General features: G+C 35.3%; 1 protein-coding gene across 3 annotated transcripts in view; it reads right to left on the reverse strand.

The window, feature by feature from the left end:
• VMP1 (vacuole membrane protein 1) overlaps positions 1-27,642 on the reverse strand; it is a 132,228-nt gene that overhangs the window by 18,520 nt on the left and 86,066 nt on the right. For all 3 annotated transcript variants that reach the window (XM_045490657.1, XM_045490656.1, XM_045490655.1), the window contains 3 exons: positions 13,173-13,253; positions 8,938-9,054; positions 3,705-3,766 (listed from right to left, as the gene is read on the reverse strand). In XM_045490657.1, the coding sequence (XP_045346613.1) occupies positions 3,705-3,766; positions 8,938-9,054; positions 13,173-13,253 (260 nt within the window). The remainder of the gene's footprint in view (positions 1-3,704; positions 3,767-8,937; positions 9,055-13,172; positions 13,254-27,642) is intronic.

Consider the following 27,642-nt stretch of genomic DNA (forward strand, 5'->3'; position numbering starts at 1 on the left):
GAATACCTTTATGCAAAACCACCTTTAAAAAAAAAAGTTTATTTTGAGACAGAAAAAGAGAACATGTGCACGTGTGTACACATTCACACACATGATTGGGAGAGGGGCAGTGAGAGAGAAAATCCCAAGCAGGCTCTGTGCTACCAGCATAGAACCCAGTGCAGGGCTTGGTCTCACAAACTGTGAAATCATGACCTGAGCTGAAATCAAGAGTTTGATGCTTAACTGACTGAGCCACCGAGGCACCCCATATGCAAAACCATCTTTAAGAAGAATCACTGAATAAAATAAAAAAAAAAGCTTATTTATTTTTGAGAGAGAGCGAGTGGGAAGGTGCAAAGAGACAGGGAACAGAGGATCCAAAGTGGGCTCTGTGCTGACGGCAGAGACTGATGAGGGGCTCAAACTCATAAACCAGGAGACCATAACCTGGGCTGAAGTTGGACACCTAACTGACTGAGTCACCCAGGCACCCCAAGAATCACTGGATTTTCTGTGAAGGGCTGTGCTAGATGAGCTAGTAAAGGGAAGAAAGTACTGATTTTGAAAACCGTAAGAATTCCAATTTTGATTTGTTGGCCTATTATTATAAAGACTCTTATTTCTATTTACTGTGTATAAGTAATACAACTTTTTAGAAACTTCAAAGGCTGGGGAAACACTCTGGGCTATGAAATGATATGCAAATTTTTATTGGCCAGATCTTTATTTGGATACCATGTGTTCATTTATCCACTAGATAGTTATCAAGCACCTGCTATGTGTCAATCAAGATGCCAGGTGCTGTAGACACAATAGTGAACGAAGGCATGCCCTCTGCCAGTAAGAAGCATACATGTTAGTGGTAGAAAGACAATAATCATATATCCTCAAACATAAATAGAAAAACACAACTGTCAGTGCATGTAGAACAGGAGTCTCTAGAAAAGAGGATATCTGATTTAGTCAGGGAAGGCATTTTGTTAATGTAATAGTTGAAATTTAAAGGACACTGTCTAGGCCACTGGTTCTCCATGGGGTTAGTGGTGGTTGTGGAGGTATACATGCATTGGGACATTCGGTAATGTCTGCAGACATTTTTAAAAAATTATTTTCAATGTTTATTTATTTTTGAGAGACAGAAAGAGAGAGAGAGAGAGGGATGACCAGAGAGAGAGGGAGACACAGAATCTGAAGCAGGCTCCAGGCTCTGAGCTGTCAACACAGAGCCCGATGAGGGGCTCAAACTCACAAACTGTGGGATCATGACCTGAGCTGAAGTCAGCCACTTAACCGACTGAGCCACCCAGGTGCCCTGACATTTTTAACATCATGACTGGGAGAGACTATTAGCATCTAGTGAGTACAGGACAGGATGCAGTCAAATAACTTACAGTGCACAGGACAGTCGCCCACAACAAAGAATTACCTGGCCTAAAATGTCAACAGTGCAAAGGTTAAGAAGCCCTGAACTAGGCAAAGGGAAAAGCAGAAGCAAGTAAAGACCATTCATGGGAGACTCAACAAGAGAAAATTATAGAGGATACACCATACAAGGTTCATGATCATGTTCCTGATCACGTTCAGGAATTTTAGCTTTATTTTAAGAATGAAGGAAAAAACAAGTAAAAGTTTTAAAAAAGATGAGGAGCTGGGGGTAAGGGCAGTGGTGGTAATGTGCTCAGATTAATATTTTTAAAAGGTTACTAACTGCAGTATAGAGAACAGATTAGAAGGGAACATAATTTGATGTGAGTAGGGAAGACAGGTAGTTAACTAAGCTTTTTATTTACTTATTTACTTTTTCTTTTTAATTTTCAACGTTCATTTATTTATTTTGAGGGAGAGAGAGAGAGAGAGCGCACAATGGGGAAGGGACAGAAAGAAGGAGACAGAATTCCAAGTAGGTTCTGTGCCATCAGTGCACAGCCCGACATGGGGCTCAAACTCATGAACCTGTGAGATCAGGACCTGAACCGAGATCAAGAGTCAGATGCTTAACTGACTGCGCCACCCAAGCACCCCACTAATCTTTTTAGAAACTCCAAAGACTGGGGAAACAGAAGGTGGTAGTGGTGGGTAAGATGTTGAAAAACTTCCTTCTATAAATGTTCAGCATGGGAACAGAAGAAGGGAAGGATGTAGAGTGCTACATGCACAGTCATTCCTATAATGTGTGGGTTTTTGTAGTAGTCAGCTGTGTGTCCTTCATAATTCTTGAGGTGGAACAATAAACTCTAAGAACAGATGAAATGCCTTCTTTGTATTTAAAAAATAAGGGACAAGAATATTTCTTCTTTCTTTTTGAATGTTATGTATGGTGACTTGTAAACCAATTCATCTGTAAGGATCCAGGCAACAAAAAACTGGAGTAATTAAATTTTAATGTATAAACTATAATCCACATTTGTGATCAGAAGCTTAGGAAGTAATAAAACCAATAATTGGCCCTACTGAGTATATTCTCAAGAATATGTTTTTCCTCAATTATTATATTAAAACCATAATAGAAAATATTAAAAACTATTTTATTACAAAATATCTATAGAAGAGAATAAATATAATATACAAGGTATGGTTTAAAGAATAATAAAACGAATATTATAAACTTACCTCCAAATGGCAATTTTTTAAATAGCAAAATTGTCATAAGTGTTTTGTTTTACAAATGGCTTTTAAGATAAAGATTCATGTTAAAACTACATAAAGGGAAAAAAACACAAAAAAAGCCAAAAAACTACATCAAGTGTACTTTCTACCACTGGGCAGTTAAACTTTTTTTTTTTTTTTAAGATTTTATTTTTAAGTAATCTCTATACCCAACATGGGGCTCAAACTCACAACCCTGAGATCAAGAGTCACGTGCTCCATGGACTGAGCCAGCCAGGAGACCTTGGGCAGTTAAAGTATTAAATGAAAACCTCATACCTGTAAACACTGAATTAAAAAAATATATATAAAAAGTTCAATTTGCTATCTGACAGTATTCCTATTCCAGTTAATAATCTGATTAACCAGATAAAATGAGTCTGTCTTTATTTTTATCAAAGTCAACTCCATAAATTTGTGACATTATCATTTAAAGCATAAGTTAAAACTTACTTCTATAAACACAAAAATAAAAGCTTTGGATAGGCTAGGCTTTTTTTTTTTAAATGGCTGGATTTTTCTCTAGTGAAGTAATAGGTTCATAACTGACCTATTTTGTAATATTAAATCATCTTATCATGTCTTCTTTAATGAAATATTAATATTTTATGTAAGATTTATATTTAAATTAAAGGCAACTGTGTATCTGGCATCCAATTTTGGCTAAAAATCACAGCACTGTACTAAAGCACCATTAAACTGTAATAATACACACATGTCTTTTATATAAAGAGAATTTCTTATTTCTTTGGAGGAGCAACGGTCTCAAACTCCAAAGCTTCTTTTATTCTTATTTTTAAACTTTATTATTTTTTTCCAAAGCTTCTTTTAAATCAAGAATTATATGACTTTAAAATTAAAATTAAATTAAAAATTTAAAATTAAATAAGGGTTATCTGAACTTCATCTTTCTCAGCTGTAGAGCAAGAAAGTCTTCAATTTAATAACAGGGCAAAAGATTTTTCCTTCTCAAAAGATAAAAAAATATGCATTAGAAAAATTATGTTTCAATAAAATCTTTTATAAATTTTCTTCTGTTCAGTGATATTAATATTAGTCCACAAAGAATTACTTACCCGATGAAAGCCACCATCTGCTCCACTATGTGTTTGCTGAATGTTATTATAACGAAGATTTTCTGTAAAGAAAATGCCAGTTAAAATATGTTACCCAAAAAAAACCCCACTATGAATTCATAATTCTGATAAGAGTTTAAAAAGATGAGGTACTGCCCCAATTGCAATTTTTAAAATTCTTTAAAAAAACAAAATATACGAAACACCACTTTACTGACAAATGCTACCTACTTTGTATTTTAAAGATGTTTTTCCTTTAGCACAGCTGTATTCTAACCAGCATACACGACCATGTCTGAGGGAAAAATATGAGTCATGAAACCCAAGGCTGGGTGGACATTCCACATGTTCTATGTATCCTAGAATGGATACATAGACAAACTGAAGTCATGGGTTCCCATACAGACCCCACTACTGAAATTAAAGCTGATCAGCCTGATGACATGCGTCTGGTCTAAATCTAATCCATAGGATCTTGAAAAGCCTGTATGCCCTTCATAGAAAGTTTATAGAAGTTATTATTAACGTTCCATTTTCAGATCCTGAATGATTTTGGACTTTTAGGCTTACTATACAAGCAAAAGTATCAACAGTTATTCAGAATCTTTATCAGATTTGGGTCATTTCAATTTGGTGTTTTTTAGTACTCTCCATTAATTAAAGATGTTGACATCCTACCTTCCAAGTAAAGATGTCTTTAGGACTAACAGGTAGCAAATGTCCTCAACTCAAATAAATGTTCAAAATAATATACAACATAAGGCATTATTATGGATTTTCAGGGAACACAAAGATGGCAAGGACACTTCCTTCTTCAATGCCCTGAAGAAATTAAAATATTTTTCTTTATTATAGTAGAAAAATGATAAATTATGTATGTGTATATATATACATATATATATATATATATATATATATATACACACACTATAGATGACATTAGTAGTAAAAATGTGTTACAGAAGTTCAGAGAAAGGAGAGGTACATAAGTACAATTAGAGATTCAAGAATGTGGTATTAAAGTTTAGCTCTAAAGGACTGATAATAATTCTCTGATTAAACATGAGTAATTCAAAGTTGTCCCTTGACTGCTTAAATCTTTGTTATTGTTTGTCAAATAATAACTTCAGACTATGCAACCACAGGGAAGGGAAGAAAAATAAAATAAATAATAGTAGACTTCTTTTTATCCACCCATTATGAATCTCAGGAAAGTGGCTAAATTACACTAAAGCATATCATTTCAGGTAGAAGACTAATAAAGCAATGATATTTTCTTAAGGAATGTCTAGTGTTAGCAGAGACATTGACAGCTGCACAGCTGGGTATGTGTAAGGAAGTAGGACTAAAAAAGAAAAAAAAGTTCATAGTCTTTTTTGGTGTTTATGTATCTATTAATTTTTTAAAATGTTTATTTATTTATTTTTGAAAGAGAAAGAAGGAGACAGAGAATCCAAAGCAGGCTCCAGGCTCCAAGCTGTCAGTGCAGAGTCCAACGTGGGGCTTGACTGTAAGATCATGACCTGAGCTGAAGTCGGACGCTTAACCGACTGAGCCACCCAGGCACTCCCATATCTATTAATTTTAAAAAGATTACTTACTACTTATCTTATGGAAAAAGCAAGCACATATAGATGTCAAAAATAGTTACAAAATGGATGGTGATTTCATAAACAATGTTATACAAATGGTATATGAAGATTACAAAACTAACAAGACAATTATACAGATCATTTTAGGAGAAAAGCATTATATACAAGGGTCCTTCTAGTTTCCATACTAAAAGCCAGTTAGGTGGAACTATAAATCTTTCACTAACAATGGCTTTTGCCTCTCAGTGATTTCACCACCATGAGTTTTCCCTTACCATCATTTCCTAACATTGAAAATAAGCCAATGCCCAGATAATTGCATAATTTCACTGCTTGAAAACAAAACAAGACTTTCTTTTTATATGTAACAGCTTGAAAATTCACAGTGCTGGGCAAGACATAAATGTGTCAGATATTTAAGAACATATGTCTCATCTCAGAGTCATTCGGGCTGGAGGTCTGAGTGGGGATTCTACCAAATAAACAAACACACGGCACAGACCACCAGACAGCCCACTCAACCATGTGTGCAGAATAGTCAAGGGAAAGGGTTGAGTAGGAAAGAAAAGAAAAAAAAAAAAAAAAAAAAAAAGAGGGTGTAGGGAACTAATGGTGCCAGAATGAACAAAGAAACTATCTATAAAAGAAGCGTCCTTCAATGGAAAAAAAGAGTCTTAAATTCATTTATTAAAAATTTATTGAGTGTCTACAACACGTCAGATGATATTATAGGCACTAGAATACCTCAGTGAGCCAAAGACAAAATTCTCTACCTTCATGGAGCTTCCATTTCCATGTATGTGTCCGTGTCGGAAAGGTAAAGAGGCAACAAACAACATACACAGTAAGTAAATTACAGGGTATATGAAATATTGAGTGTAAGTATATTGACTTTGGAAATCCCAATCTAATATTATTAGGTGGGGTAATCTGAAATTTTTAAGGGAAGTTTAACAAATAGCAAGGTATCAATAAAAATAACAATATTTTTGGCTCTTTGCTTTAGGCTGAGGAAAAAGAAGAATCAGAAGAAAAGATGGATTTGTTATTAGATTACAGAAAAATCTGTGTGTGGGGTTTCCTCCTGGTTACTTCAGAAATAGCTAAAATGCTTATATTATGCACTACTATTGTCTACCCAAGAATGAGAAATGTTTGTTGTCCTGAGCTACATCTGGATGTACACCAAGTAACATGCCTTTAGAAAGTATGTGTCTCCATGATACAATGGAACACAGCAAACACATCCCATAGTCTGTTTAGTGAAGAAACTCAGAATCTCTGCTTTCAGAAACATAGAACTTTTTTTCCCTCTACACACATACAGGGAATACCTTCAAATTTATACAGTTTGGTTTGAATTCCAGAGCCTAGGCATGGATTTTATCTTCTCTAACACTGTTCTCCTACCTCTGAAATTTGGATAATAACTACCTCACGGGATTGTTCTGAGATAACCAGTGCAAACTGCCTGGCACAGGTCTTGATAAATAGCAGGCATTACACAATTCAATTTCCTTAATCATGTAAGTAATTTATAGTTTAGAAGGCAATGCCAAAGAATGCAAAGAACACTGAACTTGAAGCCAAAAGACTTGGGTTCAAATCCTAGCTGTTACTTACATTCTTAGGCAACTACTACTTATTAATCTTCTAAGTGTGACAATTACAAAATTGGAGTAGTAATTTCTCTACCCAATGATTATAATAATAAAATCAGCTCACATACACTAAGTGCTTTAAAGTGTGAAGTACTAAAAAAATAATAATTAAAAAAAATAAAGTGTGAAGGCCTATATAAAAAAAATTAAGCATTATCATAACTTGATAAAATCTAAGAATGTTTAAAAAATATACGAATTTGCATATTCTGTTTTGAAGTCTGATAAGTTGCATGCCCTATCACTATAGAATACTCTTGGCATAATAAATTTTACTATTAATTTATAGAAAGTTACTATGCAAAGCTGGACGCATAAAGTTTATGGATTCCCAGAGAGGTTGCTATCATAAAGGGAATTAAAATAATGTTATTGTTTCTTAGGCATTAATACTTTCTTTTCTTTTTAAAAATTTTTTTAATGTTTATTTATTATTCTGACAGACAGAGAGAGAGACAGCACGAGCAGCGGGGGGCAGAGAGAGAGGGAGATACAGAATCCAAAGCAGGCTCCAGGCTCTGAGTTGTCAGTACAGAGCCCGACCTGGGGCTCGAACTCACAAACCACGAGATCATGACCTGAGCCGAAGTCAGAGGCCTAATCAACTGAGCCACCCAGGTGCCCCAGGCATTAATACTTTCAGGGGACAATTAATACTTTAATTAATTGGAAGAAAAAGCAAAATGATAGCTTCCTTCTTCCCCTAGAAATAACTAAAAAGATCAAAGAAAAATTTATCTTCTGATACACTACAAAATAATTTACTACTCACCATGGTATTTTATTATTTGTAAAAATCTAACAGGATATTGTAATATTTACCAAAGTAACTATCATTCCCATATCAAAAAATCATTTCATTGAACAATATACTTAATGTAAGTGGGAGAAAATATATTCCTTGAAGGAGGAATGTCCTTGGAATTTTGAGTGATTTTCATGGCAGGAGAGTAGAGGACAGGCTCAATAAACTCATCCCAAATGCCAAAATCTAATATTAGAAACTGGGCAGGTAGAAGTAGCTGAAGTTTTCCTGTCTCATTCTGCTCTTCTAAGAACTGAAGGTAGAGAGGTGTTAAGAAGAAATTGGAGAAAATTAAAAGATATGCTTTTAATTTTGAAGGAATTATACCAGGGCAAAGACATTACTCACTGCTCTTGCCTTTCCTTTGGTGAATGCCTCTTTCACTGATTAAGACATTCTATTCAGGTTAATTTTATTTTATTCTAGTGAGATTTGCCCTTTTAAAAGGCAACAATTCATGTCAAGGTTCGAGAAGCATATATTCATTTCCCCTCATTTTCTCTCTTCTATTCATACACACACACACACACACACACACCTCTCTGTCCTGAAGCTTTTGTTAAGACTGGCTATGAACAATAGCTGATTCTCACTTCTCTAACCACAACCCACAGCTCTTTGCCTCTTCAGAGACTCCTTTCTTCCCCATTTTTTGCCACACTGACATCTGGCTGGTTTTCTGTAAAGGACATTGGTGCCCTGAGAGGAAGTATTATTTGGGGGTATGAAAGAAAAGTGGAATTAGTGTAAGGCAATATTCTCTCAGCTAATAGTAAAAATATGGCATTTTTGGTTATGTATGTGAAAATGATGATGTGCATTTTCCTATATGAGAACACTATTTTTGTTTGCTAAAAGTCTTAGATGAAAAGTTTCACAAGGCAAGAAGTGAAATAAAGACAGAAAGGAAGGGAGGGAGGAAGAAAGAAGGAAAGAAAGAAAACAAGGGAAAAGTCATAAAGGGGCACAATTTTCCAACAGGGACAGGGAAAATATGCCCCAAATTCACTAACCCCCAGATGACTTTCCACTGTTAAATACCTAAGGAAAATACCAACCCAAAGAAGCAGAACCAAAATATTAACAATTCACACTGGAATGAGCAAAGGAATTAAGTTTCAATGCATTTCAAAGGGCTCACCACCATCAGACAGTAAATCAGAGGGTATAATTACCTGGATATGCATTTTAATTATTGCTTTTCCAATCAGAGTTGCACCAAAGAAAGTCCAAAAAGGTACAAGAAAATGTCCACATGTTATTCCAGCCAGGTCAAATAGAGGATTTGGAATCTATTAAAAAAACAAAACAAAACAAAACACACACACACACACACATTAAAGTAGGACTTTCATATAGAATCCAAGGAACAGTTTTAATTTTACCACCTACAGGTATGTGGAATTATGCTTAAGCCTTGCTTACATTACAAAGAGAGGTGTAGATTCCCTGAGCAATACTAGACTGTTCAGAAGGTTAGGCAAGTATTCTAATGTTTCTGTAAATTCGGTCTCATATTCATCTCAGGCTGCTGTTAAAGCAAACCCAACTGTCCTTTTGCTTACATTACTTATGGCTAATGCCCCATAAATATACTTTTTTCTATCACATTAGAATTGGTAAAACCAATGGACCCACAGGAATTTAATCCCATTCTGCAGATACTTAACCGTTTGGTAGCTGTGCCTAAGGTGAGGTATAAACGAAGAAAAAGTCCTGAGATTATTTCAGTAATACTGGGGTTGTAAAATCTTCAGCCTGAAATAAGAATATCATCTAGAAATCACTCATATCTATATAGCAAATATTCTTATGAAATTCACAAATATATTTATAGGTAGATGCGCTTTTATTCCTCAATGTAAAAAAAAAACCTTGTAATTTGTATTTTGCACAGACAAATCTCATAATTTGTATGACAGTACAAGGCTGTGAGGCTGTGTAATATATTTTAGGCAGAAAATCAAGTGTGGAAATACGAGCGCATAGATTCAGATGTTTTGAATACTCAGTCCGAGACAAAGAAGTGATTCACAACAAACACCTTTTCCAAACATTCCCACATTTCAAGAATGCTGAAAGACAATTTCATGTAAAAATGCAAGGAAACCGCAAGCTGTTTTTGAGCACTTCATCCATTTTTCTCCCATAGAAGCACTCTGTCCTTGTGGCAGTTGGCAGAACCATTCACAAGCCAATTAATTTATATAATTTCATTTCTGAACTTTCAAAGAAAAGACTAGTTGTTTAAAAGATATTTGTCACATATGTTCTTCTTAAAAACAATGTCATGACTAAATTAGAATTCAAATATTCTTTTGTTCATAACACTTGGATTTAATAACTTTTGTTTTTCTCATCCAAATTCAAATGTTTAATGCAATTTCATGTCTTACAATCATATAATAATATCACTTGCACAGCTTTACATCTATCATTTCTTATATTTTCTCACGTGACCCTCATAACTCCATGGATTATAATTTTAATTGTTTTCCTTTATTATCAGGCTCTATCTCAAGTTGAAATAGAAATTAAAGTATATAAGATATGTAAATCAGAATAGATTAAAAATTAGAATTTGTTAAACATGTTAAACACCTCAGTGTATGCCAGATACAGTCTGAGCATAATTAATGAGTTTATTGTTGCATGTGCATGTTATTTATTCTTTTTTTAAGTGTATTTTGAGACAGAGAGAGAGAGAGAGAGAGAGAGAGAGCAGGGGAGGGGCAGAGAGAATCCCAAGCAGGCTTTTCCCTGTCAGCAAGGAGCCCAATGTAAAGCTGGAACTTGTGAAATGTGAGATCATGACCTGAGCCAAAACCAGGAGTCAGATCAATTGAGCCACTAGGCACCCCTTCTTTTTTTCCACCATCTAACTAAATACAGAAAGGAAAACTGAGATTACAAAAGCTACTAATGGGGTGCCTGGGTGGCTTAGTTGGTTAAGCATCTGACTCTTAAATTTGGCTCAGGTCATGATCTCACATTTTGTGGGTTCGAGCCCCACACTGGGCTCTGTGCTGACGGTGCTGAGCCTGCTTGGGATTCTTTCTCTCTCCTTCTCTCTCTGCCCCTCCTGCACATGTTCTCTTTCTCTCAAAATAAATAAAGAAAACTTAAAAAAAAAAAAAAAAAAAAAAGAGCTACTAAGTAGCTTTGAAATTTTCCCTCAAGTAGGAGTTTAATTTGTTAGTTTAAACGTTACAACAAAATAACTAAAAACTTCTTTTTACCTTAAATAAAGTATATACTTTTAATACTTTAACAGAAATATCAATTTTCTGGAAAAAAGTTCCTGGAAGGCTAAACTGATCTATCAATTTCTGTTCAATACTGACTATTCCTAGTCAAATATAAAGACGACTGACTAGTATGGAAAATGGATTTGCAACAGTGAGGTCACAGAGATAGATGAGTGCCAAAGAATAAATACCATTTTTTATTTTAATAAATTGAAGGTACTCATGTTTTCCCTCGGAATAATGAAAGCTAGTTTTTATTGAATGTTCTGATTTTTAGGATACTTTTCTAAAGTTTCTGCATCACCAACTCAACTTAATCCCCAAAACAATGCAATATGATATCCTTACGCTCATTTTACAGGAAAATGAGACAGATTTGACAGTTTGTTCGGGAGAGCAGGATTTCAGCAGCAGAGCAGAATTTCAACCCAGGCAATGTGGTTCCCAGGCTTGTTTTCTTAGCCTCTAAAGTAAGGACATTATTATCCATTAGGCCTCTCAGTTTAATCCCAGTCTGCTGACTTCCACAACACTTTCTACTTATCCTTGTATTTCAATGGTCTCCCTCACTAGACTTCAGGATCCTCGAGGAAAGGGAATATATCTTTCATCTCTTTATTCTCAACACTCAGTGACTAAATCAAAGCTGAGGAATAATGATAAAAAATGGTTGAACATTTATGTTCTAAGCACTGTGTTAGTTCACACACACACACACACACACACAATTTTAATTTTTTAATGTTTATTTATTTTTGAGAGAGAGAGAGAGAGAGAGAGAGCAGGGGAGGGGCAGAAAGAGATAGACACAGAATCTGAAGCGGGCTCTAACTCATAAGCTAGGAGATCATGACCTGAGCTGAGTCAGATGTTCAACTGACTGAGCCACCCAGACACCCCTTACATATAGTTTCTTGAATCCTCAATCAGCCTTTACAATGATGAGTGACTTATTGTCCATTAAAAAAAAATTAGAAATCTAGGGCTCAAAGAGAGTAACTTGATTAGGTTACATAGCTAATAAGAGACAAGACTGGCTTAGGAATGCCAAAGCCAATTTTCTTTCTACAATATCACACTATAGTATACTTATAAACTGCTCAAATACTTGAGAGATCAAATTATGATAAAGAGCTCATACACTGAAATGAAAACTTAGATTATGAAAATTTCTAGTATTGCTGGGTCAAAGGATAGTAATTGAGGCATATGTGTATCTCACAGTATCTCTAGAATGTTGACATTACATTAGAAATTTTGGCACCAAAAGTCCTCTTTTTTTGGGCATTTGCTTTTGCTAAGGCAGGGGAGGGGCAGAGAGTACTCAAAGATATATTCATATTCTAGAACATAATGGACAAAGCAGCTGTGTGTCAGTAGATAATAATTTTGTGAATTATATTTATAGCTGCAGTTTTTATTGTATCAACTAGGTACACCTAGTTAATCCAGCCAAATCCACCACTGAACTACCAAAAATTGTGTATGGGCTACCAAAGAAAGCTTTGAGCAAAATGTTCCATTTCAAATATAACTATTTCTATCATATTAGAAAAGGACCAGGATAAACACCAACTCATCAAGGAATGTTGATTTCCCAAATCTGCAATTTAAGAAATTAAGTTTTTGACACAAGTGGCTTCTTAGTTCACTGTAGCCAAAAATGCCCTTAACTTTGCCCCAGAGGTTTCAATTACCTAACTTGGTGTAAATGCCCCTTAAGACAGGTTTCACATGACTTCTTCCTTATAACTAATGCTTGAAACTTTGGAAAAAGACTACCTATCTATAACTCTGGAAAGAATGAAGTCATTGTTACTTGGTTAAATGCACTTCATTCTATAAATTCTTCATGGAAAGGATGAATTTTTTCTCTTTTATTCTTACTGAACCAAGCCATTTAGGTCTGAAGTCATCATGGCAAGATGAAATGCTTGAAAAGTCAATAAACTAGATATGAATCCATCCAATAGAAACAGCTCATTTGATGAGTAAGATGAATGATTAATAAATTTATATACTCATTAAAAGTGATAGCATTTTTGTTCACTCAAGTATGTTACCTTATTTTTTGTTAAGTGTGTTATCTTTAAAAACAAACTGGATCAATATATAAATCTACCATTTATTGGAATTCCTCACTTTTAATACAATTCACTTACTGAAGCACAGGCCAAAATTCCAAAAAATCCAACCTTCTGTACTAGGTTTTGAACTGCCAGTTTAGCCCGGGAAGCAAAGTCCTGTATAAAAAGAGGATATCAAAACATTAATGAAATGTACAGGGAAAAAGAAAAGATGGCTCTTTATAGAATTTATAATATTAAATGCCACACAACCTGATTCACTTAATCATTGCTTTTGATGAATGATTAAAAAAAATCATAGGTTGCATTAAAAAATATGAATAAAATCTTGATAGAACATTAGTTACATCCTTAAAGACAAACTTACCACATTTCAAGAATAAGCCAAAACACTGTTACTTTATTTTTCAGATTATCTCTGGATTATCTAGGGATGAAGAAAATATTATAAACTATCTATGAACCAACTCATTATTTTGGAAATACTGACCTACCACATGTGATTCTTTTAAAAAATTTTATTTATTTATTTAATGTTTTTATTTATTTTGAGAGAAAGAGAGACAGACAGGGCATGAGCAGGAGAAGGGCAGAGAGAGAAGGAGACACAGAATCTGAAGCAAGCTCCAGCTCAAGTTGGAGCCCAAGGCAGGGCTTGAACTCACGAGCTGTGAGATCATGACCTGAGCTGAAGTTGGATGCTCAACCAACTGAGCCACCCAGGCGCCCCTACCACATGTGATTCTTGATCTTGGGGTTGTAAATTTGAGTCCCATGTTGGATACAGAGATTAACAAAAATAAAATCTTAAATAAAAATAGAAAAAAAGATTAAATTTTATGCAGATCACCTAATATACAAAATAATAAAAAATATTAAGCCTAGAGAAGTTTGTGGAATTCTGTTTTTAAACACATCCTGAAAGTAAGGAGTCATTTCATCCCTCTGAGGCAGAATCTCTTTACTCAACAGAAATTAGATAAAAACAAAGGAAAACAGACTCCTTGTTCTTTCAGATGCCTGGGTGCCCATCATCAATTATCCTTCAGGGTGCTGTAAGAATTTTTATTTGAGGGGAAAGAGCTACTTTATCCAAATAAATGAAGTAGAAACTTCCCTTTACCTTTTTGTTTTCTTAAATTTTCTAAATTAATTTTCAGGTTGCATGTCTTACAAGGAAAACAAATTAAGTGCCTTTTTTTTTTTTTTTAAATTTTTTTTTTTTTCAACGTTTTTATTTATTTTTGGGACAGAGAGAGACAGAGCATGAACGGGGGAGGGGCAGAGAGAGAGGGAGACACAGAATCGGAAACAGGCTCCAGGCTCTGAGCCATCAGCCCAGAGCCCGACGCGGGGCTCGAACTCACCGACCGCGAGATCGTGACCTGGCTGAAGTCGGACGCTTAACCGACTGCGCCACCCAGGCGCCCCTTAAGTGCCTTTTTAATGGGAAGTTTTACTTGTTAAAAAGTCTGAAAGTTATCTACTGAAAATGGATTTCACAAATCTCATTATGTGTTGAACACACACGCGCGCATGCACGTGCGCACACACACACACACACACACACACACACACACACAGTGACCATGCTACTTTCAGTTCCTGTAATTTATTTTCCAGGACTTTCACAATATTCTCGGAATTAAAATTACCTTTTTATACTAAACAATCCATAAACGTTTATTTAAATTCAACTAATATGAAGTTTACACACTTGTTTTCATTATAAGAAGCCAACAGTAGCAGAATATGCAGCTTGAGGGAGTATTTTCTTGATGTTTTTCCTTGCCAGTGTAGTGAAAAACAAACAAACAAAACAAAAACAACCAAAAAAAACCTCAGGGAAGCATTGTACTAGTGTCTGTACCGAATCTAAAATATTTTACGGTAGTAACTCATGTTTAGATTTCATAAACACAACTACATTTTGTTGTTTTTATTTTAAACTTATTTTGCTTAAAGCTACATATTTACAACTTACTGATATGGCTCTAAAGGCTTTATTGACATAATTTTATTGAAAACATCATTCTTTCATGGTCTAAAATGTTCTACATGTTAAATGTAATTGTACTTTGATGCTCTGTATTTTATTTTATTTTCAGTTTTATTTATTTAAGTAATCTCTACACCAAATGTAGGGCTCAAACCCATGCCCTGAGATCGAGTTGCACACTTTCTGACTGAGCCAGCCAGGCATCCCTGTTGCTTTATATTTTAAAATTTCTTTTTTTTTTTTAAAGCAACTCAGATACTTTTAAATTATTTGCATAGTTGACAGTTCTTTCTTATCATGTTGATTTTAAAGTAACACTGTCTATGAATATGTCTATTTATATTTCTTTTTTTTTTTTTTAATTTTTTTTTTTCAACGTTTATTTATTTTTGGGACAGAGAGAGACAGAGCATGAACGGGGGAGGGGCAGAGAGAGAGGGAGACACAGAATCGGAAACAGGCTCCAGGCTCTGAGCCATCAGCCCAGAGCCTGACGCGGGGCTCGAACTCACGGACCGCGAGATCGTGACCTGGCTGAAGTCGGACGCTTAACCGACTGCGCCACCCAGGCGCCCCTGTCTATTTATATTTCTGCTTGTTGTTAAAATAGAATTGTATCATAGGAATATTATTTGACAATAAATTCAACTTACACACACATCCTCAACACCAGCCAAAAAAACTCTTTTACTAAAGTTTAAAAGAATCATTTCAAGCATAGTCTGCTATTCTTTTTAGGCTGGCAAATAAAATAAAATAAAATAAAATAGCCACAAAAGGACATCAATAATTTTAAAATCAATATTTTAAACAAAAAGCTTAACAATTTAATATGGTAGGTAGTCAATATTCAAGTTAAATATCAAAAGAAATTAGTATCTCATTTTAATGGTTTTGGTGTATCTGTGGGAACAATGTAGCAAGTACAATTTGATTACTTCCTCAATTGTCATTCTTTATTAAAAATAAATCTGTACTACTAAAAACAAATTCCTTTTAATAGTTTCATTTCTCTGGATTCACATTTCATAAAGTTTACCTATTTCACAATTTAAATGCCTGAGAGGAACGTTTGATTCTCTAGTTCTACCTAAATAAGCAGCATGCATTTGCAATTTGTAATCATGTATCTCTTTCTACTTTTAAAAAAATAAACACAATATAAGAAAGTAAAATTATCTTTCCCACTCTCAACAACTGTGATTGTGTATTTAACTAACCACGCTTCTGAAATGAAGAACAAAAGACATTAGAAACATTTCTCCAATAACTACAATAAAACAAATGAAGCAGTGTTATAATAAATCCTTATCACGGAGACTTTAAGGATTAATAAAGAAAAAACAGATAAAGCCTTCAAGTATGAATATTCCTGCATGACTTCTACTTCACCTTTCTTTTTCCTAAGAAAAATGTGTGATTAAGGGAGAAGAGAAACTATATGGCTAGTTATAATTAGCTTGCAAAATGCTAATCTTTGAATCTAAAGATACCAGATGGATTTAAAATACATGAAATAACATTTATCTTCAAATGGCAACAGTCCACCTATTTCAATTTTCATAAGTGATCACGTGAAATTTCAAGATCTCTTTAAAAGCAACAAAAAATACCTAAACCTGTTAAACAAATGCAGTACTATGGAGATAATTAGTATTTGCTTAATAGCTTATGTTAGTTTGAGATGGTAAATGGTGAAAAATTTTATAAATTATCTGCCTTCTTAATCCATTCTATGTTAAAACTTTGGCTGACCTTGGGATGGTAATGAAGTGGCTCTACAGATAAAATTAAAAACCACAGAACAACTGTTTCAATAATAATTCCTTGTATGTATAGGGAATTTAAAATACACTGAATTTGTGAAGTTCTTTCACCATCTAAAATGACATTTTAGGGGCACCTGGATGACTCAGTAGGTTAAGCATCGACTCTGGATTTCAGCTCAGGTCATGAGCTTACAGTTTTGAGTTCGAGCCCAGTGTCTAGCTCTGTGTTAACAGTGAGGAGCCTGTTAACAGAGAGGAGGATTCTCTCTCTCTCTCTCTCTCTCTCTCTCCTTCTCTCTCTCTCTGCCCCTAGACTTCTTATACTCTGTCTCTCCCTCAAAACAAATAAATAAAAGTAAATAAATAAATAAAATAAATAAATAAAAATTTAAGATCCTAATAACCATGTAATTAAATATTTTTTACAATGAAATAATACTAAACATAATACCATAATTAAAGTATACAATTAATTCTCATCTTCATAGAAACTGCAATGAAACATAACTCATAATCTTTAAATCTTTCAGACTAAAACATGTCCTAATTGCAATTTTCTACCCTTTATCAGGGCTCCCTATGGGTTATTTTCACATAAAAATGTAGATTAATTCATTAAATTCAAGTGAACAAAATATTTTATCTTACTATTATCTTAATCAACAATATTAATAATGTAACTACTATGCCTTAACACTGCATATTTAAGTAAGTTTACTTTTAAAAGAGGTCTGTTTTAAAGAGTCATAGAACATCTATTGTTTTTGAATTATAATGGACTCAAACATGCTTATGAGATGAAGACTAATGAAATAAACTCTAGAATTATAAGCAAAAGTAGGGATATTAACTTGATTAAATGAAGTGATTGCAACAGTAGTACATTTATCAAAATAGTGATCAGAACAGACTTGTGCAACTACTATTGAAAATGAAATGTTTTAATAGCAAATTTATAGCTTTTATATTACATCAGAGATGATCACTGGAATTTCTATTTAAATTGAATATTAGGGTAAAATTCTATAATAGTACAAACTGAATACATTACATAAAGACATTTCATAAAAGCAAAGAATATTTATTTTGAAAACAACTTAAGAGATTTAGAAGTTAAAAAAAAAAAAAAAAAGTTTGTTATTTTTGAGAGGGGGAGGGCCAGAGAGAGAAGGAGACACAGAATCCAAAGCAGGCTCCAGGTTCCGAGGTGTCAGTACAGAGCCCGACGCAAGGCTTGAACTTACAAACTGTGAGATCATGACCTGAGCCAAAGTCAGATGCCTAACTCACTGAGCCACCCAAGTGCCCCTGAAAGTTTTTTTTCTAATTTAAATAATCTTTACACTCCATGTGGGGCTCAAACTCATGACCCCAAATTTAAGAGTCCCATGCTTTACCACCTGAGTCAGCCAGGCATCCCAAATGTAGAGCTTTAAAGTGTGTTTAAGGGGTGCTTGCATGGTTCAGTAGGTTAAGTATCCAACTCTTGATTTCGGCTCAGGTCATGATCTTATGTTTTGAGAGTTCAAGCTCTGCACTGGGCTCTGTACTGACAGAGTGAAGCCTGGGATTCTTTCTCCCTCTCTCTTTGCCCTCCCCGCACCACCTCGCTTGTCTTAATAAAATAAAATGTGTTTGAGCTTAAGGTGTTATCAACTTGAGACAAACTGTTATAAGATGTTTTATGTAAGCCTCATGATAACCACAAAGCAAAAATCTATAGGAGATACACAAAAAAACTGTGAGAAAAGAATATAAGCATCTTATTACAGAAAATCATGAAATCACAAAGGAGAAGTGTAAAAGAAGAAAGGAACAAAGGAATTATAAAACAGCCAGGAAACAATTTTAAAATGGCAATAAATTTATCAATGATAACTTTAAATGTCAATGGATTAAATTCTCCAATTAAAAGGCATAGACTGGTTGGATGGATTAAAAAAACAACACCCATCTATATGCTGCCTACAAGAGAGTCACTTCAGCTTTACGGACATACAGACTGAAAGTGAAAGGATAGAAAAGGATATTCCAACAAATAAAAACCAAAAGAAAGCATGAGTAGCTATACTTTTATCAGACAAGACAGACTTTAAGACAAAGACTGTAATAAGAGACAAAGAAGGCCATTATATAATGATAAACGTGTCACTCCAACAAGAGAATATAACATTTGCAAATATTTATTCACCAACATAAGAGCACCTAAATATATAAAGCAATATTAACAGATCTAAAGGAAGAAATAGACATCAATATAATAATAGTAGGAGACTTCAAAACCTTACTTTCATCAACGGATAGATCTTCTAGACAAAATCAGTAAGGAAACACTAGACTTAAACTATATAATGTAAAACCAGCCATATAACTTAAAACTATATAATGTAAAAACTATATAATGTAAAACTATATAATGTAAATACACATTTACAAAACACTCTATCCAAAAGCAGAATATACATTCTTTTCAAGAACACATGGAGCATCGTCCAGGACAGATTCTATATTAAAACACAAGACAAATATTAATAACTAAAAATCCTGAAATTGTATAAAGATCTTTTCTGACCACAACAGTATAAAACTAGGAATCAATTAAAAGAAAAAAACGGGAAATTCACAAATACATGCATGCTATCGAACAAATGGGTCAAAAGAGAACTCAAAAGTGAAATAAAAAAAACCCCAAAACCTGAAACAAATGAAAGTGGAAACACAGCATAACAACTTAAAGGATACAACAAAAGCTGTTCTAAGAGGGAAATTCACAATGATAAATGACTACATTAAGAAACAAGAAAGATCTTAAACAACCTAGCTTTATACCTCAAGGAACTAGAACACAAAGAACAAGTTAAGCCCAAAGTTAAAATTTTTTTTTTTAACGTTTATTTATTTTTGAGACAGAGAGAGACAGAGCATGAACAGGGGAGGGGCAGAGAGAGAGGGAGACACAGAATCTGAAACAGGCTCCAGGCTCTGAGCTGTCAGCACAGAGCCCGACACGGGGCTCGAACCCACGGACCGTGAGATCATGACCTGAGCCGAAGTCGGACGCTTAACCGACCAAGCCACCCAGGCGCCCCAAGCCCAAAGTTAATAGAAGGAGGGAAATAACAAAGATCATAGTGGAAGTAAATAAAATAGAGACTAAAAAGACAATAGAAAAGATCAATGGAACCAGGCTGATTTTTTGAAAAAATAAACATAACAGTTAACAAACCTTTAGCCAGATTCACTAAGAAAAAAGAAAAAAAAAAAAAAAAAAAAGACTTAAATAATACCTGAAAAACTGGACAACCTAGAAGAAATGGAAAAATTCTTAGAAATCTACAACCTACCAAGACTGAATCATGAAGAAATAAAAAATCCAAACAGACCAATTACTAGTAAGGAGATTGAATTAGTAATCAAAAACCTCCCCAAAAGCAAAAGTCAGGACCAGATGGCTTCACTGGTAAATTCTATCAAACATTTAAAGAAGAACTAATGCCAATCTGTCTCAAACTTTTCCAAAAAAATAGAAGAGGAGAGAACACTTCCAAACTCATTTTACAAGGACAGCATTATCCCAGTAACAAAACCAGACAAGGTCACTACAAGCAAAGAAAATTATAGGCCAGTATCCCTGATGAACACAGATGAAAAATTCTCAAAACATTTTAGCAAACTGAATTCCTTAATACACGAAATTTATTTCAGGGACGCAAGGATGATTCAACATACACACCAATCACTGAAATACACCACATGAACAAAATGAAGGGTAAAAATATATGACCATTTCAATAGACGCAGGAAAAACATTTGACAAAATCCAACATCCATTCATGATATAAACGTTTGCTCAAAATGTGGGTATAGAAATGTATGTACTTCAACATAATGAACGCCACATACGACAAGCCCTACAGCTAATATCATACTCAACGGTGAAAAACGGAACACTTTTCTTCTAAGATCTGGAACAAGACAAGGATGCCCACCTTTAACAGTTTTATTCAATATAGTCTTGGGAGTCCTAGCCAGAGCAATGAAGCAAGAAAAAGAAACAAAAGGCATACTATATATAGAAAATCCTAAAGACTTCACCAAATAACTGTTAGAATAAATGAATTGAGTAAAGTTGCAGGATACAAATTCAATATACAAAAATCAGTTGCATTTCTTTTTTTTTTAACTATTTATTTTTAGTAATCTCTGCACCCAAGGTGGTGATTGGACTCATGACCCCAAGACCAATTGTCACATGCTCTTTCAACTGAGCCAGTCAGGCACTCCCCAAATCAGTTGCATTTCTATACATTAATAATGAAGAATCAGAAAGAGAAATTAAGAAAACAATCCTATCTGCACTATGACACACTGATGAAAGAAATTAAAGACACAAATAAATGGAAAGATATTCTGTGCTCAAGATTGGAAGAATTAATGTTGTTAAAATGTCCACACATCCAAAGCAATCTACAGATTCAATGTACTCCCTTTTAAAACTCCAATGGCAGTTCTCACAGAAATAGAATAATCCCAAAATTTATATGGAACCACAAAAGACCTGAGTAGCTAAAACAATCATGACAAAGATGAACAAAGCTGGAGGCATCGTGCTTCTTGATTCCAAATAACATTGCAAAGCTACAATAATCAAAGAAGTATGGAAGTAACTTATAAAGAGACACATAGATCAATGGAAAAGAACAGAGAATCTAGAAAGAAACCCACACCTACACAGTCAAGTCAATTAATTTAAGACAATGGGGCCAAAATTATACAATGGGGAAAGGACAGTCTCTTCAATAAACAGTGTTAGGAACACTGGACAGCCACATGTAAAAGAATGAAACTGGACCCTATCTTACACCATACACAAAAATCAATTAAAAATGGATTAAAGACCTGAATAAAGGATCCAAAACTATAAATACCTAGAGGAAAACATAGGGAGGTAAACTCCTTGACATTGGTCCTAGCAATTTTTTTGAATAGGACACCATAGCGAAGGCAACAAAAGCAAAAATAAGGGTTTCTATCAAACTTAACAGCTTCCATATAGCAAAGGAAACCATCAATGAAAATGAAAAGGTAACCTACTCAATGGGAGAAAATATTCATGAATCCTATATCTGATAAGGGATTAACTTTTTTTTTTAATTTTTTTTTTTCAACGTTTATTTATTTTTGGGACAGAGAGAGACAGAGCATGAACGGGGGAGGGGCAGAGAGAGAGGGAGACACAGAATCGGAAACAGGCTCCAGGCTCTGAGCCATCAGCCCAGAGCCTGACGCGGGGCTCGAACTCACAGACTGCGAGATCGTGACCTGGCTGAAGTCGGACGCTTAACCGACTGCGCCACCCAGGCGCCCCCTGATAAGGGATTAATAGACAAAATATGTAAGGAATTCCTACAACTTAAGAGAAAAAAATCTGATTAAAAAATGGGCAGAGGGGCACCTGGGTGGCTCAGTAGGTTAAGGTCCGACTTCAGCTCAGGTCATGATCTCACGGTTCGTGGGTTTCAGCCCTGCATCGAACTCTGTGCTGATAGCTCAGAGCCTGGACCCTGTTTCAGAAATTTTCCAAAGATGACCTACTGATGGCCAACAGGTACATGAAAAGGTAGTCAGCATCACTAATTATCAGAAAAATGCAAATCAAAACCCCAAGGAGATATCAACCCACAAATGTTAGAAGTATATATATATTTTTTTCTTTCCTTTTTTTTTTTTTAAGTAGGCTCCACGCCAAACATGGGGCTCAAACTCATGTCATGTCCTTGAGATCAAGAGTTGCATGTTCTACGCACTGAGTCAACCAAGCACTCTGGAAAGCCTATTATCAAGACAAGAGATGGTGCAAAGGGAGTGCGTGTGCATTGTTTGGGGAAATGTAAATTTGTATAGCCAGTATGGAGGTTCCTCAAAAATTAAAAATAGAACAACTACATGATCCAGCAATTCCACTTCTAGGTACTGATCCAAAGGAAACAATCAGTATTGTGAAAAGATTTCTGTATCTCCCAGGTTTACTGAAGAATTATTTACAACAGCTAAGACATGGAAACAACCTAAGTGTCCACTGATGTATTAATAAGGAAAATGTTGGGGGGGGGCACCTGGGTGGATCAGTCAGTTGGGCATCTGACTCTCAACTTTGGCTCGGGTCATGTATGATCTTGCAGTTCGGTTCGTGGCTTTGAGGCCCCTGTGGGGCTCTGCACTTAACAGCACAGAGCCTGCTTGGGATCCTCTCTCACCTTTCTCTCTGACCCTCCCCTGCTTGTAGTTTCTCTCTCTCAAAATAAATAAATAAACAAAACAAAGCAAAGAAAATGTAGGACACACACCCACACACACCCTGAAATATTCAGCCATTAAAAAAGGAAATCCTCCCATGTGCAACATGAATGGACCTTTAGGGTGTTGTGTTAAGCAAAATAAGACAGAGAAAAACAAATACTGTATAATCTTATTTATATGTGGAATATTTTAAAAACCACAAAGTTATTGATACAGAGAAAAAAATCGGTGATTGCTAGAGGTGGGGTGTGGGGGATAGTGGTGGAGGACAGGGGGAAGGCAAGGATGGTAAAAAGACAGCAGCTTCCACTTATAAAATAAATAAGTTCTGGGGATGTAATGTATATTGCACAGTAACAGTTAACAATACTGTATTGTGTATTTGAAAGTTGCTAAGAGAGTAGATCTTGAAAGTTCTCATCACAAGGAAAAAAATTGTAACTATGTGTGGTGATGGATGTTAACTAAACTTATTGTGATAATCATTTCTCAATATATATGTATATCAAAACATTATGTCGTACATCTAAGACTAAAACAATTTTACATGTCAATTATATCCCAGTTTTTAAAAAAAGAATTCAGTGGGGCACCTGGGTGGCTCAGTCAGTTAAGTGTCTGACTTTGGCTCAGGTCATGATCTCACGCTTTGTGGGTTCGAGCACCGCATTGGGATCTCTGTCAGCACAGGGCCCAGTTGGGATCCTCTGTGCCCCTCTCTCTCTGCCCCTCCACCATGCTCTCTCTCTCTCTCAAAAATAAACATTTTTTTAAAAAGTTGATCTATTTATTTTGAGAGAGTGAGAGAGCAGAGGAGGGGTTAGAGAGGGGAGAGAGAATCCCAAGCAGACTCCCCACCGTCAGCACAGAGCCTGATGTGGATCTTGAACTCACAGACTGCAAGTTCATGACTTGAGCCACTCGAAATCCATGAATAGCTTAAGTGACTGGGCCACCCAGGTGCCCCCCCATAATCATATATTTCTATTCCTCAGGGCACTTTTATTAGATTGCATATTGTGAAAATTTAGTGTGTGTATATGGGAGGGGAATAGTAATTGGCAGAAAAAGCAAAAAGAGATGATGAATGACTCAGGAAACCTACAATGTAAGAGAGAACAATAGAAAAAAAAAGATGAAAAAAGTACTTAGAGAAATAATACAAACACCAATTCTACAGACTTCCTGTGACATCAAAATGATATAATACTGATTACATGGTCTTTAAAGTTCTCTGAGTCACAGTTTCTTCATCTTTTCTATAAAATGGTAATAATAGTATCTATTACCATGATAAATAAGAGATAAAACTGATTATGGGAAAAATTATAGACAGGTTATATTACTTAGTAACTGTCAAAAGATTAAAAAAAGAAACCCCAAGAGCCAATGAAATAAAATATTTCGTCAAAATTCTTAGCTGGACAATATGATGAGCTCAGTTATAGTGCAATCTCACAACTAAGGGAATAAGAGGTTTTTGTCTTGTTTTTAATTTCAAAAAGAGAAAAGCAACATGTTAATATCAAGGAAGGAAGAGGGCTGTAAAGCAGGAAGAAGGGAAGGAAGGAAATGCATTAAGAATTGAAAATTTATCAAACCTGCCACTAATTAGTTTGCCAAATCCTCTCCTCATAAGAGGGTAGAAATGGATAAGATTACTACTCCTGGAAGCACCTGGCTGGCTGAATCAGTAGAGCACATGACTCTTGATCTTGTGGTTGTGAGTTTAAGCACCATGCTGAGTGCAGAGATTACTTAAAAATAAAATATATATTTTTTAAAGTTTATGTATTTATATATTTTTAAAGTTTATTTTATTTTGAGAGAGAGAGAGAACAGGGGAAGGGGGGAGAGAGGAAGAGAGAGGGAGAGAGAGGGAGGGGGAGAGAGAGAGAGAGAGAGAGAGTGAATCGCAAGCAGGGATATGGGACTCGAACTCATAAGCCATGACATCATGTCCTGAGCTGAAATCAAGAGTTGGATGTTTAACTGACTAGGCCACGAGGGCACCTCAAAAATAAAATCTTAAAAAAAAAAAGATTACTCCTGAATACTAATTCTTTTTTTTTTTTTATTTACGTTTTTATTTATTTATTTAAGAGTGAGAGAGACAACAAGCAGGGGAGGGGCAGAGACAGAGGGGAACAGAGAATCTGAGCAGGCTCTGCTCTGACAGCAGAGAGCCCGATGCAGGGCTAGAATTCACGAATCATGAGATCGTGACCTGAGCCAAAGTCAGATGCTTATCCGAATGAGTCACTCAGGTGCCCCCTGAATGCTAATTCTTAATCAACATATTCTTGTTTCTAGAAAATAAAAGGAAATTCTTTAGTTATTTACACCTGTAATGGTTATCTCACTATGATCACAAATCTTAAAACTCACAAATAATCTATTACACATAAAATATCTCATGAGTAGTCTAGGAGGAAAGAAGAGACGGAAGAAGTAAGGTTTCAGGAGGCTTTCTCTGGGGCTAATCATCAGCTGTTCTTAACATTTTCAGATAAAAAGTAGAGAAGTATTTTTAGAAGTTCAGATAAGCATAGAGTGCTTTTTTTTTTTTCCTTCTCACAGTCCAGTCAAATTAAAATTGAAGTCCAAGTCACCTGAATTTAAAGTGACCAGTATCTGCAGCTTAGGTTACTGCTGAAAAGAAACCATATGGAATATTACCCTGCCATAAGAAAGAATGCAATCTTGCTATTTGCAATGACATAAATGGAGCTCTTAGAGAGTATTATGCTAAGTGAAATAAGCCAGAGAAATACAAATATGATTTCATTCATATGTAGAAATTAAGAAACAAATGAGCAAAGAGGAAAAAAAGAGAGAGAGGCAAGCCAAGAAACAGACTCTTAACTACTGAGAACAAACTCATGGTTACCAGAAGGGAGATATGTGGGGGGGGAGGGGGGGGAAGGGGGGAAGGGTTAAATAGGTGATGGGGATTAAGAAGAACATTTGTGGTGATGAGCACTGGGTGTTGTATGGAAGTGTTGAATCACTATATTATATACCCAAAACTCATATTACACTGTGTTAACTAACTGGAATTTAAATAAAAACTTTTTTAAAGTTTATTTATTTTGAGACAGACAGAGAGAGACTGGGGAAGGGTCAGAGTGAGGGACAGAGAGAATCCCAAGCAGGCTCTGTGCTATCAGTGTGAAACCCGATGTTGGGCTTGAACCCACAAAACCTGAGATCATGACTTGAGCTGAAGTCAGATGCTTAACGGACACAGCCACCCAGGTGCCCCTAAACAAAAACTTTTTAAAAAGGTGGTGCCTGGGTTGGCTCAGTCGGAAGAGTGTGAGACTCTTGATCTCATGGTAGTGGGTTCTCAAGCCCCACATCGGGGGTAGAGATTACTAAAAAATAATAAACTTTAAAAAAAAAAGAAAGAATCCATATAGTAATTCTTAGGAAGGCAGGCAGGCATCCACTCTTATTGGTGCCTGCCTAGCCTCTATTTGAAATAAAAACAGACTCTGTAGTTCAAGAAGAACAACAGTGCTCTAGATACTCAGGGAAAATATCTGAGCACACAAGATTTATTAGAAATGACACATTATACAAGTCATGCATTTTTCTTTTCTTCTTTCTTTTTCCAGTCTGAAGCCAATATCTCCTCATGTGATCTCCTCATGTCTCACCAGAAAGGGTATTTACCAACTCTTAGTTTGATGCTGGGGTGGAAAATCACCCTTCATTTTTAGCACTTTATAATTGATTGTATTTTGGTTACGAGTAATTAACAAATAACGTTTATTTCCAAATTCAAACTGGAACTGAGAAAACAAAAAGCATATGACAACCTGCTATGTATGTAAGACAATAATACTAGGCTGTGGATGGAAAACAGTAAAAGTAATTGAGATGAACTTCACTTAAACATCCAAAGCTATGAAGACTATGTCAGTATGGACTCTGTAAAACTATCAGGGACAGGAAACTTAAGACACGGAAAACAAAGAATAAAGATAAATGGGATCTCCTCTAAGAGATGTAAATAGTAGGATTCTTTCCTTAGATAGAACCAATTCTGCTTAACAAATTTACAAATGGTCCCAGTAAAAGGAGCAGAGAGTTTAAGTTCCAAATCTACAGCTGAAATTAAAATATTAAAGTAGTAAATGCCAAATTCATGACAATAAGTTGAAAGATCATGTAAACTAGAGCAAGTAAGAAATGTGGCAGTGTACACAACAGTAAAGTAACGTATTTCGGGAAAAATTATTTAAATATAAAATGATGGGTGGGGTGCGTGGGTGGCTCAATCCACTGGGCATCCGACTCTTGGTTTCGGCTTGGGTCATGAACTCATGGTTTGTGGGTTCAGGCCCCACGTTGGGCTCTGTGCTGGCACTGCAGGGCCTGTTGGGAGTCTCTCTCTCCCCCTCCCTCTGCCCCCACCTCACTTCTGCTGTCTCTGTCACTCTCAAATAAATAAACTTAAAAAAAAAAAAAA

Source organism: Leopardus geoffroyi, chromosome E1, assembly GCF_018350155.1.
Source record: "Leopardus geoffroyi isolate Oge1 chromosome E1, O.geoffroyi_Oge1_pat1.0, whole genome shotgun sequence".
NCBI lineage: Eukaryota > Metazoa > Chordata > Mammalia > Carnivora > Felidae > Leopardus > Leopardus geoffroyi.